This window comes from Sipha flava, unplaced genomic scaffold, assembly GCF_003268045.1.
Source record: "Sipha flava isolate LNK unplaced genomic scaffold, YSA_version1 101_pilon_pilon, whole genome shotgun sequence".
Classification (NCBI taxonomy): Eukaryota; Metazoa; Arthropoda; class Insecta; order Hemiptera; family Aphididae; genus Sipha; species Sipha flava.
The window spans coordinates 775,514-794,188 of NW_020271715.1; the positions used below are offsets into that span (position 1 = coordinate 775,514).

General features: G+C 32.7%; 1 protein-coding gene across 7 annotated transcripts in view; it reads left to right on the plus strand.

Annotated features, from left to right (window-relative positions):
• LOC112680945 (potassium voltage-gated channel subfamily H member 2) overlaps positions 1-18,675 on the plus strand; it is a 156,138-nt gene that overhangs the window by 64,636 nt on the left and 72,827 nt on the right. For 6 of the 7 annotated variants that reach the window (XM_025551201.1, XM_025551232.1, XM_025551184.1 and 3 more), the window contains exons 3-5: positions 14,280-14,423; positions 14,684-14,858; positions 15,246-15,351. In XM_025551201.1, the coding sequence (XP_025406986.1) occupies positions 14,280-14,423; positions 14,684-14,858; positions 15,246-15,351 (425 nt within the window). The remainder of the gene's footprint in view (positions 1-14,279; positions 14,424-14,683; positions 14,859-15,245; positions 15,352-18,675) is intronic. The other variant, XM_025551194.1, reaches the window with a different exon arrangement.

The window sequence follows — 18,675 nt, forward strand, 5'->3', positions numbered from 1 at the left end:
TTAGTTTAAATAAACGTTTTTATTACGTTATTGACTGAAATACAGTGTCCGTATAATGGTTTCGATTGTGAACTAAATTTCGTTTGTATATGTTGTGTGCGTGTATGTGAAATGTATGTGTTACGTATGTCCTTTAAAAGTATTAAAAAAAAAAAAAAACAAATATTGTATTCTATGCGGGATTATATAAATATATATGTATATAAACATTGGGAGTCAAAGTGGATTTCCAGTGGCCATATTTTTTTTTTGAACAAAAAGACTGAATAAGTTTGGTAGATAAATATATGTTTGACACTAAATATCTCAGACGTACGAAAAGTTCGACTGCAAAAAAAACTAGATAAATCCACCCTATCGTTGGTTTTCCAATATCGGCTGAATTATATTTCGTTTTGTACCAGGGAAAAGAGTCGTATTAGTGGAAAACAGCCAAGATTTAACAGGTTACGCATACCTTTGCTTTTGATTCAATATATATATATATTATTATTCCACAGGTACATTGCGGTTTTATGTTTTTCTTTTGCAATTATTCTTTAAGATTTGAAATCGACTCGACATATATTGTTTATTCGTCCGCAGAAAGGTCACATGATCGGCGTGCAGTTTCTGGGTTGTACTACTATTATTCATTCCTGATTGCGTCGGACTCGGACACAACTATTTGGTTGCGTATGGATGTTTTTTGTTTTTATTTTTATCAACCCAATATGATTATACATCTTTAAAAATGAACGTTGAAATCTGACGACGATGTTCTTTTGTTCTCGCTTGTATTTAGGATATAAAACGGCGCAGCAATAAAACAAAAATACACCCCGTATGCACGGGCACAAATATATTTTCGGGTTATACATCTGGATAATTTTTTTATTTTATTTCATATTTATTGCATATTTTACGATACATCTGTGAAGTTTTACAATATTATTTACCCGGTACCGCAACACTGTGTTCGAACAAACACGTACGCGATTCAAAAATGTCTTATTCAACGCAAAGCGACTCGTCTCTGTGTAGTGTAATGCATTAATAGTATTATCATACGCGTTTCATAGTGCATATTTAATACGAGTTTTAAACTATTAATATACGTTCGCGTATTTTCTTTGTTTTTGTCTTATCCATTTTTATTGCAAACAATTTTCCACTTTCGTTCTCAAAACATAACATTTTACGTCCACAACTTATCTCAGTTGTTGTACCATTTTTTTTTTCCTTTATCTTTATTAGTTTTTCTTGTTCATTGCCATTATGGTCTCTACTTAATTTTATATCTCAAAAACATAGTATAGATATTGTTATTATTGTATGTGCTCAGTGTGTGTAGAATTGCAGTTACTCGTTTCGGTGTCTCAAATTTTTCCAAAGATTCTTTTTATTACAAAAAAAAAAAAAAAAAATTATAAAAAATGTAAACTGTGTTGTACAAACGAATTTAATACATTTTTTAACACGTTCGGAACCCATGCACTAATGTATGTATAACGCAATATACATTGACAGAGGCGTCACCCGTCACCTACGCTTACGCCAAGCGAACGGTTAATGGCGTATTAATTCTACGTGCCTAACAGCACTATCTAACGATGACGTCGTAGTTTTAATTAATAGCGTTACCTCCGTAATTGTAAACGACTCATCTTTATTGTTCGGCTCGCAGAGTTTGAGTTAATTATACGCTATGAGTTTCGCTCTAGAATATGATCACTGCGTTGTGATGTCCAATAATTATTACTATTATCAAAATATTCGCCAATCCGTTCAATTGTTTATCATACGAGAAAGTTTATGTTTTCGACAGGTATTCAGGTTTGACGATATTGTACGGTGTAATGTTGTAAAGCCAGGAAAAATTCTAAATTCTGTAATATTCTCGGCCGAGTCGCGTAACCGAACATCCGACAATCGTATCGTTTCGTTTATTTTCGTACGTCGGAATTTAATTTTCGATTATAACATTTCGACTAATGATTAATTTACTAATGAAAATCATCACATAAATTTCAATTATCACGAGTAAATATTATTCGGGTATCAATATTCGCACGATGCGATACAGCGTTATAATTTATTAGTGTTATGCATGCAGTCGTATAGGTGTGGCTGATCTCAATTATGCGAATGAAAAACAATAAATTAAAACACGAAGCATATTCCTGTTTGGAAAACTAATCCCGATAGTTCGTACGAATCAAATATAGTATACAGTATGTCCCATAAGTCCCGTATCACCCCCTTAATATCTCCACGGGAAATCAATATATTAAAACGCGGTTTTTTTACAATACTTAATATGGAAATTCTGATTGAATGGTAAAAAGTTCAATTTATTTTTTTTAAAAAAAATTCAAAAATTCAAAAAAATAACTTGTTCTAACTTGGTCAATTTTTATTCAATTTTAATATTTTTTTTTTTTTTTTTGAACTGTTTTAAAAAATTTGCTCAAGAAAATGGCTATCTTAAAAATTGAAAATTCTTAAATGCATAACAATTTTTTTTATGAATTTTTTTTATATAAAAAAAAAAAAAAAACTGCTTGCAGTTACTTGGAACATTTTGCTCCAAACATCTCGAAATAAATTCTATTCGCACCGACAAAACATTACAGAACAAGGCAAAACAAACAAATATTAATTTATAATTAATTTTTCTTACAACACTAGACGTTAAGATGAGTTCAGACCAGCGGCGGATTGACTCACCAGGATACCAGGCAAGGCCGTGTCTAGAAAATTTTTTCGGGAGGGGTCTAAAACTTGTATATTGTAATTTTATTGAATTTAGATTTTAACTTTTGATATTTGGTTAAAAATAAGACAGAAAAATATTTAATCTTCTTTTATAAAAATTAATATCACATTTTAATATAATATTATGATATAAAATTAAAAGCAGTCAATGATTAATTGGAGCTTAAGTCATTTTTGACTGAAAATATTTATGCTGGTATTAAAAATAAAAAAGTATTTTAAACATTCGTAAAATATTAAAGAAATTTCAGGGTGGGGGGTCCAAACACCCTGGACCCCCCCAGATACGGCCTTGATACCAGGAAAGTTCTTGGTGGGTCGATCATCGTATTTTGTGATTTTAAAGTTGTAAACTGCTATTTTTTAAATGCTTAACAAATATATTGAATGGGCCTGTCGCACAGTTATTTCTTGGGCCGAATTCTTTAGCCAATCCTTCACTAGTTCAAATGAAGACGATTTTATTTTGCTGCTTTTTGTTAAACAGTGAAATAAATTTCAATAATAAACATAACATTTAGTTGAACGAGATAACGCACAGAAAATAATTCAAAATAATTAAGACGACTGTGATCGACACGGAAACAACATTTATTCAGTTGTGCACTATTCACAGAAACAAACCACTGACTTCTGTTTTTTATATTTTGCTCTGAGCAAAATAAGAACCAGACCGATCAAGACCGAACATGTTTTGTTTTGTCGTATCGTATGTCGATGTTTACTGATTAGTGAGCGCGCGTCAATCACTTTACACGTGTTCTAACAATGTCCAAACACCTTGGAGCAGGTTGACTCTTTTGATGTGCGCCAGACTTTAGATTAAAATGCTCACGAAAACGTATAGTGTACATCGGGCAAGTGTCAATCGGGCGTTCCTAATGATAATGAAGCTAATATGAAATCTAAACCGGCACTTATTTTTCATTCAAAATTGTTACTATTACGTGATTTTTGACAACATTTGTGACGTTTAAAACTATAGCGGTTTTCAATAAAACAATTTTCTATTTTGTGTTAAATATTTACAAGTAAATATAGTTTAAGATCATGGATGTTTCCAAAGACTTTAAGTGATTCGACCTTGACTCTGTTTTTAAGAATGTTCTAATTTTCACTCAAATCTTATACTAACTAAACGTAAATATAAATAAGAGATTTATGTGATATATAAAGTTTTATTGTATACAATTGTAAAAAGATGATGGATACAAATAAGCCAAAGATTATACACAGTTTATAATATATATAAATAATATAATAGTAATTATACATTATACATAGTGATTTTTTTTTACATTTAAATGTTTTCCTTTTTTGCCTTTCTACCAACTATTTGAGGTCAGCCAGCCATATTTAGAGCATATTTTAAGATATTTTTACCAAGGGGCACTAATCGCACTATGACTATAAGTTATAAGGAAGATGCCGAGTACCTACTTTAGGTATCTTTTATGTTTTTGACTTATAAAATGTGTTAACACACCTTTGCTATACTTCACTCGAGTTCCGCTAGACCTTTTTTAATGTTCAATAATAATTTAAATTAATGATAGGTTATTCTATTAAGTTGAGGTAGGTTAATGATGGATTTAAAAACAAATCTCAAATTCAAAATGTATTTATTAATTAAATTAAAAAAATTACAAGTTGTGGTATAGTTTGAAAAAAAATGTTTTTACATACTCATGATTTTGATAAATATTTGGGTCGAGAAGTCCTTCTTCTAAAAATTTTATGATTACAGATATCAGGATCATATAGTGCTATTTCTACCCCATTTAGAGTAATATACATCCTCGAGTTTATAGTTTCTCTAGAATAGTTAGATTGTTTGTTATATTTTAATATTATGATTACTGAGACAGATCTTTATGGAGCAGCGCTGTGTGGCGTTTAATAAATATAAAACTGTACCAATTTAGAAAATATTGATCGCGGTGTTGAAACCGTCAAATAATGATACAATCTTGCAGTAGATGATGTATTCATTTCTAGATGAGAAGGAAGTTATTCAGTAGTAAACAAACTAATAACATCATCCACAAAAAAGATGTTCCCTAAATAGGTTTTCAAAATCAATGCGTACAGCTTATATCATTTTTGTTGAAGATCTTCCATCAATAAAAATGTTTTGATGTTCATTCAGTCTTTAAGAAAGAATACTTTTGCAGCTTCCTACGATTTGGTTTTTCACTACTGACTAACATCTTTTAGTAGATACAAAATAATTAAAAACTCATCTTTTTAGATTTTTTTTAATAGCATTCTTTATTTTTAACTTCATATAAATTCAATATATTTTCTTCATGTCCCCCTGGATAGTGTCCATTTTCCACCATCCTCCCATTGGCACAGGAACCCTCGAGTAGTGGTTTTTCCAATTTTCGTTGTTACATTGCTTTCAATGCAATTTCCAATGTTTTTTTCGTATAAATTAGATTTTATCAAAAAGCTGAAGATAAATTTACTAGATATTCAGCAAATTGTATTTAAAAATAAGCTAGAAATCTGTATACAGAAAATTTTTCTTGGACACAAATTTTCTAAAGTTCTTCAAATCGTACAGCAAATCCTCGATAAAGAACAGCTTTCAAATCAGTCTTTCATAGAGTTAATGTCTTTTGTCAAGTACTGCTTCATGCCAACCCATAATTCACTGCTTTTATCAATATTTGCATTTTTTCCATCAGTAGTTATACCGGTAAATTATTCTTTTGCTATATTTTCAATACTGAGTTATTGAAAGACAATTTTAATTGAATTTAAAAGTCCATCTGCACCTCGTTTATTAGATTTACTCTCTCTCATAGAACACAGAAATAAACCCTTGATTATCTTTTGTATATATAAAACAGTAAGCTGATTGACTACTATCAACGCACAGCTCAAACCATTGGACGGATCTGGCTGAAATTTGGCATACAGATAGCTATTATGATGTAGACGTGCGCTAAGAAAGGATTTTTTGAAATTTTGAATTTAAAGGGTTGAAATCGGTTTAATATTTTTTGACCAGGTCGATAACTGCGCTATTGAAAATGAATTATATTAAATAAAACTATAAAAAAATTATTAAAAACTATTAAAAACTATTTAAAAACTATTAATTTTATTTTTGGTAGTAAATGACGGGTATTGCATAAATATTAAACAAAAAGATCCCGCAACAGGTGCCAAAACAAATAAGAATTATGTATTAAATAAGATATTATGCATATCGGTTGATGATTAGACGCGATCAGGACTAAGTTATTTTACGATGCATAAGCTTTATCAACAATTCATGGTCGAAATATATATAAAGATAGATAGCGAACGATTTCGATACTTCGATTTCGATTCAATCAAAAAAAGCGTGCAAAAGATTCTCAAAACAATTGTTAGATATTGGATATGGGAAAGTTACTACAGATGAAACGGGATGTATAAAATTACCGAACGATTTCTGCACAATCATTTATTCGCAAGATGCTCTCATTGACCAGATATGTCTCAGTGTACACAGACAATACACAAATCATGAGTGGCTGGCAGAAAGAGCAATTTTAGTAGCAAAAAATGAGGAGGTTAACGAATTGAATCTCAAGATACAAAATTTGTTACCAGAAAACTTGGTGTTTTCAAAAATTTCAATAGATTTAACAAAATTTAATCTTGGCATCTTACATACATTTATATACTTAAACCCGGCAACAACGGGTAATTCAGCTAGTTTAATATAAATTGAGCGGTGATAAATTTACTATCAATGCCATACTTGAAAATCCATCGACTTGTAAAGAAAAACAATGTGCTCCGTTCAGTTTGTTTACAAATTTTTCCATAACACAGTTATCAACAATATCTAATATTTATCGAATAATAGCTGAGTTTCAACACTGCAGTGATTCGCCCGAAGGCTTTAATTGAGTAAATTCAAAAGATAGTCCATCATCTTTGAAAAACATTATTTTTGTATAAGTGTGCATTTTAGTTAATAACCGAGAGGGCCAAGAATGTGCAGAAAATATTTGTTGCCGACTGTCATTATTAACTTCAACTGCTAGTTCAATCAATAGTTTTATTTTTTCAACATTGTGTGATTTAAGTCATTTTACACATGGGTATTTTTGGTATCATTGGTCAGATTGTGTCATTCATTTTTATTGTATTTCAAAAAGGTTATCGACTGCATTATAAGCTCCAATGTTCAAATAATCAATAATGTTCTCTAATGCCAATGAGTTATTCAATCGTACTCCATCAGATATTGGTACCTCACCACTTTTAGAACATTTTTGTAGTTATTGAATATGTGTATATCAAGTTTTGCATTTTATTCGAAATCGTAGAATCATTCTGATCAGTTTTTCAATTTTTTTTGGTACAACATTAAATAAGTCACATCATTTTTGCCATCGTAGCGAGTGTTCTAGTAAAAAGGAATTACATACATTCGGACTAAAAGTTTGAAATATGTCAGTAAAAATAATTCCTGAAATATGTACTTTTAATTTTACAGAAAAACGATTCCTACAACTATTCTTTCACGCTAGACGGATTTTTTGCACGCAGACAAGATTTTAAATCACCGCATGAAATTAAACTACCAATTTTAGATTAGACTATTTGTATTATGAATATCAAGCGCATAACCGATAATATCCATCGTCATTCGCGATCATTCGCACGCGTTTGATTTATGGCGAACATTTAGCCAAAGGCGACTAAAATAGTGTGTAAGCTTCATGTTAAAAAGACGATATAGAATCGTGTTTGCGCGCGAACAATACGCCTATAGTTTGTTAGCAGCTTAACAAATCAAAAATATAAGTTATTTGAAGGAACTTTAGTATTAAATTTTCTTTAACACTCAATGTTCAGTTATAACTCAAAAGTATTGTTCAACGGTGGACATATGCGACATATCTCGATAAAAAAAATACTCTTTTGTCACTTAAAACATTTTTCTGCTATGCCATCGTTATAATATAATAATTCTCACGTAGTAGTGCACAATCGCGACGACAGGTTAAAAGAAAATGATAATCATGCGTGTTTATTCAATAATAATAAGTATAATATAATCGATATTTCATATGATATTTTATAAGCAGAAATATTAGATTAGTAACTAATAACTAATTGTATTATCGATACAGTGGCAATGAAACCGCCGACAGAAATGTTGGTATTGGTATTTTCCGTCAACCGTATTGATATTTATTTTTATAGGAATTCAACCGACAATGATCGAGTAGGGAAGTAGTTGAAAACAATGAATTACTAATAAGTCATAAACGTCGCGAGTCTAGAAACATGTATAAATGTATAGCTTATAGGCAAATAATATTAAAATATAACATATTTTTATGCCGAAATAGCCGATAACCTTTTACAGTAATTAAAACGTATTTGTCGATGTTATTAACAAATGAGTAAGTATTTATGTAAAAAATATTTACCAAGTGACAGGGACATGGGGCAAGGGGTCGAGGCATATTCATTAACTACAAGATGACACTAATTTTTCACTGAGTGGCACTTGTATGCTATTGCCCACCTTTGTCCTAAACATCCACTCGTTTTGATTTTCTACATTTAAATGCATAGCAATTATCAAAAAAATAAAACTCTATTAGTAATAATAACTAAATATCTACCTAATATGTTTTTTTATTTTTAGAAATAGAAAATATTTAAATTAAAAGAAATAAGCGTGTTTCACGTTTATAAAACGATCTAAAAAATACAGAATCTATAAATGTTTATTATTAGCAATGTTACATACATATGTGCGCAAAGAATGGTTGGTTGAAACGTTTTTATTAAATATTGAATTTCTTTTGAATGGGAACACTCGTAACATATATTTATATTGTTCGTCACGAATTGAAATCGTTATGGCACTGCAATGGCAGTAGTCAAATAATTTTATACAGCAGCAGTTTCTGGATTGGGTAAGACGGTTTTTTTTTTTTTGTATTTTATCAACGACACATGCTGTTGATTTCAAGTTGTATAACCCATTTCAAAAACTATGATTTTTCGTCCCTTGAATTTACATAGTTGCAGCAAAGACACCTTAAGATTATTGTTATTCAGTCAAATATTTTAGGAAAGCTCGGAGTTTCTACCTATACTACTGAATGCAAGAGGAGATATCTCAAACCCACGATATAATATATAAGTATAGTATTTGATTATTTAAAATTAATCGTAAACGGAGGCAGTTCAAATTCTTACCGATATATTAAAATCTATATATTTTATACACTACTACATTATCAAAATACATATGAAGATAATGATTTCGTTGGTAGTTGCAAAAAAATAATATCTTAACGTTGCTGAAATGGATCTGATATAAAAATCAGTGGATATTTATCAATAAAAATGTAAATTATTATGTTTCATATGCCATAAATACACATGCAAATATAATAGTATATTAAAAAAGGTATAATCCGTATACAAATACATTCGATTTGTACAATGATACAATTCGTATGTATATCACGTAAGCTGAGGAAGGACATTATAACAGATTTTCATATATAAAAAAAAAAAATAATAAAATAAATAAACCAACCTTTTACATTTTTATTTAATAAAATTGAATTCTTACCCACTGCATGACATTTAAGGTTTTCAAAAGAAAATCTTGACTGTCGCGAAAAATATTGCAAAACGTATAGTTGGGATACATGCATTGAACGTATAATAATACACTCGAGCGTACGCCACACACATTCGTAGGAGACATACGTAGGCACGTAATTGTATAATAATATAATATGCAAGCACGTAAAATATGTACAAAGTAAGGTGCGTGAGTGGAGTACTTGAAACTAATGGAGATAAATTCTTTACGAAAAAAGAAACTGAATGTGTTAAATGCATTAATGTGTTAGCAATAGTAGCTCTCTACGTCATGTTACGCGCATTTGAATTCACTAAATAATCGGAATGCAACGGATTATTTGAAATCTCAGTATTGTTCAGAATAATAATAATAATAACTGCTGAGTTAACTTCTTGATATAGTCTATGATATTATGACGACAGGTGTCATTGCGTGCCGGCCGATTACACGCACCGTATCGAAAAACGAAAGTTGTTTAAGTGTGCGTTTGTTACACTCGAAGGCGCGCGAAGTCTGAATGTAGTTTGTAAAATTGACATCCGATTAGCTCTTGATTGTTATAACCTGTTTGACGAGATCCTTTTCGTTTATCTACGGGAGATTAAGTATTTTGGTTCACGTATTACCAAATGTTCAAGGTTTTTCATTGCCAAGTATACCGGATTCCGCACGGGTTTGGGATAGGTAACATTGTTGAGATAATGTTACGGTTAGTAATGGGCGGTTAGTGATTAGTTAGTCCCGGGAATATATTTTTGGGAGTTTCCCCGGTGAAATTCACGGGAATATAATAAGTTTTTAAATATTGATCATAGGTTTCAGTTATAAATTAAACTTATGACTGTAAATGATCCAAATTACAGTTTTTTACTTGGTAATATGACCAACACGCCAATTTTGTTTTACCACCAGCCATTTCAACAGAAAATTTGATTAGCACCAAACAAATAACGTATTTTATGTACTAATACGTACACTAGATTTAAATACAAAAAGTTATTAACAGAAATTTTAAGAAGTTTGTGAAGTGTGAAACTAAAAATTTAACCTACTTGGTTCTATGTATGTATAAAACTAATAACTATGTAAATGGAAAATACTAAAGTGAAATAACGATAATTCTATAGAATATATTGCTTATCAATACTCAATAGTATGTTGGTCAACAAAGCAGTTTAGCGAATTGATGTGAACAAAATACACTAATGAATACTGTTACTCTAGTACAGAGTACAGACGTATAGTAGTATAGACTGTCATTCTATTCCTACTTAATTTTTATTTTTTTTATTTTTTAAAGAAATTTCTCGAGATGCTGGGGAATATTCCAGGAATATTCCTTATTCCCGAGAACATTCCTTTGGGAATATTCCTAATTCCTAGTGGCACATCACTAGTTACGGTAGTATAAGCGGTAGCGGATTTCTGACTACAGTTCGAGAACCGCGTAATAAAAGCAAAACTTTCGTGGTTCTCGCTGGAAATTCGCGGGTTAGATGAGTTTAGAGCCATCATTGACCGTGCAGGGATCCTTGGGCATGTTAATTCAGGGGTCTTTTAAGAAGCGCAAAATTATGATTATTGTTTTACACTACCCATTAGTTTCTAAATTATAACAAACATTCGAAATCCGAAACGATATTTTCACACCTACGTCTTTGTTCAAAAAAACGTGTCAACGCGATATTATTGTATCACGGGAATATAATGGTAAATAAGTCACCCATTGCTGTACGCCAATAACTTGTTGTTAATGAAACGTGTATCGCTGAAGCGGTAATCGTCGTGTTCATAGCGTTTAAATGATTCGTACTTATTTTTAAACGACGTGGTATTATCTGGGCCCGACGGTAAAGTGTCGAGATAGAGATATTGCGCCCGTACGTGTCACAACGTCAAGACGTAAATAATAACACTCGGAGTCTCCCCGTTGGTTTAGGGCTCGTGCCCCGTACGCCCTTAGGAGGAACAAGGCGTTGGGCGAGCCGCTCCGGAACGACGAACGTTACCGGGGTACAGTTGCGAGAAAGGACGAGGGAATCGAACACGAAAAATCACGCGCGCGAGTACGTCTACCGATAATCTTGTCCACGGACGCCGCCTCGCGAAAGTGTTGTTGCGCCAATACCACCGGGTATTATTGACGTACGCATTGTCTCCGTGCGTACGACTCGCATTCGTTACGTTTCGACCGACTTCGCGCGGCGGCGGCGGCGGCGACGATCATTTTACCGTCCACCCACCACCAGCCCTTAACCAACCCTCCTCCGACCGTCCGCGCGATGACGAGGGTCTTTGAACACCTGACGCGATGCGGCATCACGTGGAGGTGCTGCTGCACAGCGGTCGAGAAGAACGGACCGATGACGGGCGGGCGCGGTCGAGGGCGAAAGAAGCGAGCGCATTGTTCCGCACCGTTCGGGGGCGCAGTCTTGTAAAGTATTTGAGTAGAAACGTTGGAGTTCAAAAATATTGAAATGTTTTTAACGTATTTAAAATACTTTTTCACGTGTATTTAAAATTCAAACACTTTTTTTAAATACTTTAAAAATATGATCGAATCAAATTTATATTTTTAATAGGCCGGTGTAGTTATAATATTATTCTAACTATTATCGTACATACAAAACCGCGCACCGGTGGCGGTAACGGACCGTACGCGCGGACATAAATACGTTCGTGTCGGTGCGTACGTGCACGTGCATTCACTTGAAAAACGAACACGAACTAACGGTACGCGTGTTACAACAAGACGCGTTCGCGTGGCGATTTTTCCGTTTTCCGAAGAGAGCAAAAAAAAAAAAAAATAATTCCATAATAAATTTACTCGATACCCGCGAGACGGTTTATGGTTTTTTTCTTCGTTTTTTTTCTCTAAAATCATAATCGTACGAATCGTCCGGAAGTGTACGATCCCCCGGCGATTTCGATACGCGCACACGATATTTTTATCGTCGCGTGTTCGACAACCTTTATCTAACCTAGCCGTGAGAAACGTTGCGCTGGTGTGACGAGGAGCAACGGGCCACGTCCTATGACCTACTCGAACGTTTAGTCCGAAAACTTATTTCTTTTTTTTTTTTCCGTCAATCCCTTCCCGCGAGTAACACTACTGTTAACTGCCAAACGTTTCGCTCTCCGTACGGCTCAAGTGTATCGATGCGCGTGTGCACGCGGAGAGGGTGTACGTGCGCGCGTACAAATGCAGCCGCAGGGGTGGCGTAAAAAGCCAATATTTAACGGGCCGCGTCACAATCAAAATTATATTTTATTTACCAGTTCCGCTACACCTTTAAGCGCACACATGCGCACGCACATTTACGTAGGTATACGTTTATACGCGTGCATATCGATTTTTACATGCGTATATATATATATATATATATATATATATATATATATAGTACATGCTATACGACTACATGGAATAACATATCATATAACCTACAATTGTCGTGTGGTCACTTTTGTCACACACACACGCACACGCAAACAAGTAAATAAAACCCGCACCCATATACAAGCACACAACACGTGTACACGCACATTTCAATGGTATAAATTATAATCTGCACATAAAACGCCCAACAGTTGTAACAGGGAAAATGTAGTTGGTAATTGAGTACGAATATATGTATACATAGTAATTTAATTGATTTATTATGTTAAATACCTGTGGCCAATCGCACCCTTTTAAACAGCGGTTAATTATAAATATTTGATACTCGCATTATTTGTATAGTTTTAGCATTTCATAGTTTCTCTTAAATTGGAGATTTGATTTTAGGTTTGAGTTTGGTTACAATTTTTCATTTGCTTGATAAAAAAACAATATTAGTTATTTTATTATTTAATAAACGAATTTATTAAACTAACTACATATATATAGTAAAAACTATTCCACGTTTTAGTTTCTTCCTTCATCTTATTTCTTAGGCACCGAAATTATGACATTACTTTTGTCAACGTTCATACTCTTAATTAAATCACGTTAGAAAAATGTTATTTTCAAGAACTTATTGTTGATTTTATCTAAAAAATAACAGTGGACATAAAGAATTTACGTTGACAAGTGTAAAATTGATGTTATAAGATATATAGATATCTACAACTTTTAGTTGGATACAAATATAAATTGTATAAAGTTCTTAAAATGTCCCAGTTTAATATCTAAATATTAATCATAAATTATGGATGGTTTTTATAAACTAAATTAAATAAAATTCGACACATATTGTCAAATCACGTATAAAGTAATTAATTTTTGACTGTGAATATGTTAAGTTTAATATTGATTTTTACAATGGCGAGTAAATCTCTATATGAAATTTAATGATCTCAAAATAATAAATGTGTGTCCAGCAAGCTTTTTTATATCAATAATAAAAAGAGACATGAAATCAAAAATTGTTATTTCTTTTTATTCGATTTAAATGTTGACGGTTTACATTCTGAGCCATTCACGTAATGAATTTACGATAGCCAATATCTGAAATACCGCATTGGAAATGTTCGAATTTATCGTCGAAAAAAAGAAGCGTCGCAGTATTTTTTGCCAAACTTCGATAAACGAAACAAGCCAGTTATCAACATTAAAAACTATTTTATTTTTATTGTTCTGTTCTCCTCAGACGAGTTTGATGCACCACGAAAAGGTCGTATTGAAATTTATGTTCGTGACCTTTAAGGTCGTGCCAAGAGTTTAGTGGCCAAAAAACATTGTAGCCTGTAATATACGTTTATGTAATACGGTTTCATGCGTACTATCTTTGATATTTGCGTATATGCGTTTAAAAGAAAATCGACAGTAACGGCATTTATTTTATAATATAAAAATAAAAATATTATAAAGTTAATGGTAACGGCTACATTTTTTTTTCTCTTTTGATTTCAGGCTCAAAATTCCTGTGCAGTGAGGTCATCGCCCCCGTCAAGAGCGAAGTGGATGACATATGTTTGTACATCATCAACTTTGAAGATCTGACATCTCCCCCGTCACCTGTCGAACAACCAGACCCGGCATCTAGACTGAGTAAATGTAATGATTATAAACGCTTCGTTTTACGCGGTGTATATGCACGTTTTGATGTATTTAGTGTACGTGTGTATTTGTTTGTTTTTTGGCGTGTTCAAAGACCGATCGCCTTCATCCTCTCCTAGTTCATACGTAATGTACCGTAACACATCGTTTTTGCGTACACATTTTTTTCTTCCGTCGACTTGGTCTCCGTGTACCTGTATACGCGTCCTGCCGAGTAAAGGTTTTGAAATATCTCATTTCTTTCTGTGGTGTTTCAGTCGACAGGGCTAGACAGTCGTTTCGACAATCATTGCGGATGAGTTCGTTCCGCGGTCGCAACGCAAGGCAGTCCGGCCGACTAACGCCACTACCGCACGACGACGAATTCGACGAGGAGAGCAGTAGCACGCACCTGAAAACACCATCTACCCCCAAAGCCCCGGATTCCTTGAGGCAAGTCGTCGACATAGTGTCTTTTACGCACGCACACCCTATATATATATATAAATATACCTTTATATGTTATATCGCAACACGCGATTTTGCGCCTCGTCCTGCAGTGTTTCCCAAACACTTTTTATATTAATGACGTGTACAATGGATGTAATTGTTTCTCGTATTATATACACGGTTAGAAAACAAATATTCTCTATTATTTTGACGATTTTGACGACGAATAAATGTTTAGATCTTTAGATCTGGGGGCAGATATCAGATTTGTGTTAAATTAAATGGGGGAGTGGCACCTCGCGAAAAAGTTTGAGAAGCACTGCGGGGTACTGCACAACATATACCTAATGTTATTTACGTTGTTTCTGAGGTCTGAGATGATTTTTTCAGTTTGAAAACCGCTGCGGCCGAAAGCATCATCACGTCGACGACGACGGCCCGTATCGAAGACGAGACCACCAGCCCTCAGCCGCTCATCACCCGGCCCGAAACCCAAGTGCGTTTTCCATCCACTTTCCTAAGAGTACATCGTAACGAAAGTGCACCACGTGCTGGTGATGTCCTTCGGATGAAAGCATTGAACGTTACGGATGAGCGTTCGGGATTTTACACGATAGAATTTATTTCGATCGACTGTCGGTCAGTCCATTAACACACGCACAATACGCGAAAATTATGCAAACGAAAACGAGTAGCAAATCTGCTCTGTATGTTATGTAACCGTATAACATAGCATTCGGCGTACGTATGTTTCGGTCGAGTTCGTGAAGTTTTCGGATTCACGTATTCGGTGGCCGCAGGGACGTATTGCGTGGGATCGGCAATCGGATGTGTTGCCTTGTTCGTAAGATCCGGTAGCCATATGGCCGAGATTACGAATTCGACAACGGCGTTGCTGACGTATTGAAATCGTCTGAATCATCACCGATTTTATGAGATCAGTGATTTCACGGATTCGGCATAAGATGTAAATGCAATCGTACGGCTTCTTTAACTTATGGACCTTTGGTTCGATTAACACGTGTGTGTTTGTAATTTGTATCCGACGATGACTGTAAACGAGCGGTTTTCGTTTTATATTTGTTTCAACAACACTATCGCTATGCGCCAACGGAACAACGTAAATGGGACAGACCCGTAGCCACGAGGGGGCGGCATTGTTCTCCCTAGACCTTCCAAACAAGTATTAAATGTGCATATGTGCAACTATGCAGTTATGCACTATTTCGTTTTTTACTAATGTATCCCCCTCCTGCATAAAATTCGGTTTTATCTACCTGATGATTTGGTTTGGCCATTGGCCTGAGCAGAGAAAAACTTAAGGACGTTAAAGGTAGTGAAGAAGATAATAACCTATATGAAATCCCCGAGTGAAAACTATAGTAATAGAAAAAATATGATAAATTATTTCATCTACAATCTATCATGCAAGTAAAGTGCCAAAATTAAATTGATATTTAACTTTTACGAAGTGCCCGGAACAGCTGTTCTATGAAAAACACTACTAGTCGCTATTATGTAGGTAATGCACGTGCGCTAAATTATGCGATTTTAATTAACATAAACATAACATAATTATTGTTTCAATAACTTTTTATTAATTTTATTATTTGATAACAAGAACGTAATAATACTACGTGTTCTTCGTGACTTGTTAATACTTGTGAAGTCACAAGTTTTCCGTTTTATAACACATAATCGATAAAGGTTATTGGCGTTTTAAAAGTGATTTCCTGAGTATAAAGAAATTAAATATTAAATTGTTGGTATTTTTTATTTATTTTTTTGTTGGCCACTTGCCTAAGTTTGAATTTTATGTGAGGTTTTTTTTGGTATTCAAATACACGAAGCATTTTAAACTAATATATTAACACGTTTCCTGAATTTATGATAGAACTAAATCTAAAAGTTAGCGTTATAATAGAAAACTCATCAAAAAATAGTTATTGTATAGTTATTAACAGAGTAATTCATAATGAAGAAAAAATGGCTGGATCCTAAATAAATATTTACGGAACATGGACAAAAAAATATATGTTATAATTGATTCCAAAATATTTCGTTTTCTGATAGTTATCCGCGATAAAAAAAGGCTTTTATACGGTAAAAATTTCGATTTATAATTTGAAAATAAATAACTTACTGAAAGAAATAAGATCGTATATTTATTTCAATTTTTAGTTCACTAATTAGTGAAAGATAAAAAGCTGTTATCGGATGGAAAATATTAGTTCGTTAACGAAGAAAAAACGTTTAAATTTCACAAAAATAGGTATGATTGTTATTTTATTATTATTTTTGTTAAGATTTTTTAATTAATACCAAGTTTCACGTTTTGCCTGTACAGGTAGACCTCTCCAGTAGATCATAGCGTGTATGGCCAACATTACGTATTGTTATAAAAACAATGTTTCTTCGGATAAGATATTATTAAATAATGATGAATTTGAAGAGGGAAATCGGCTATTAGATTTGTTGGTCTCCTAGTATTGATCGATATTAAGTTACAAATAATGATTATTATAATATTTATCAAACGTTTTTTTAATCTTATTCTCGTTCCTTTAATGTTTTTTTAATGATTGAAAAACGTAAAAGTACACCTCTCCATCGTAGTAGGAATTGAATCTCGGGTTTATTTATTTTTTTATATTTTCCACTTATTTTTTTTCCAAAACCTGTCACCGGTATTCAAGTTGAATAATAAAGTATTATTTTGAAATATAGTATTTGATAATATTATATGATCACGGATTTTCTTTTTGTATAATACCAAAAACTTTTAGTTAACTTTAAATGTAAAATGTTTATTTGGTCAGCATACATTTTATTTCTATGGGGCTTAAAGTTTTTAGTAATGAGTTATAACCTTGAACGTAAAAACTTTAACTTCTATGTAATATTATAATAATTAAAGAGTTTGAGGAAAAAAAATCATAACGTAAACTGTACAGCTAAATATTAAGTTAGTGAATTCGTGTTACAGTTAAAACTATTTCTGACAAAGAACTTAAAAAAAATTATGAAATTAAGGTTTGAATTTGATTTTTGATTTTTTTTTTTTTTTTCGTGTATTTCTGAGAGGAAAAAATAATGTATTTGTTACATTGTTACTTTTTAATGGCTGAAAAGTACTTAAAAATATTTTCTTTGGCGTAACACTATGAAGAGATAGACGTCTATTATTGTGAACTAAAGAAAAAAAATCAAGATATATAATATACACATAGATGATTTTGAAAAATAATTAAACACTGGAACTCGAATAATATTGCAAAACAATTCATTCGGTGACAGTTACACACATAAAATTAAAATATTTTATGTTTAAATAAAACGCGATAAAATTCAAACAAAATTATTCTGAGAGTGGGGAAATATAGTGCTATTCAATCTAGGTGTACCAACAATATTATTATGTGCACGTATTAATAGAGACATTTGGAGTAATGCTGTTTTGGTGGTATAAAATGCATAATTGTTTTTATGTTAATAACGCACTAGTGAACTGTTAATGGGTCGTTCTTATTTTTTTTTTTTGTCTTCTATCTATTGCGTTTGCCTCCTCTAAAGTAATTTCCTATTGTTCGGTCGACCGCGTAAGTCGTAAAACAATTCCGTCATAAAGATCGAAGGATTTGAAGAGAGACACATAAAACCCGTAAATCCCCTATGCGTGCCTCTATAAAATCTATGCTGACGATAAATATATATACATATAATATATTTTATATATTTGCTGGATGAAAAACAAAGAAATCGTGAAAATGGTGTACGATAAAGGTATAATTATATATGCATCATAATCAGTTCTTGTTTA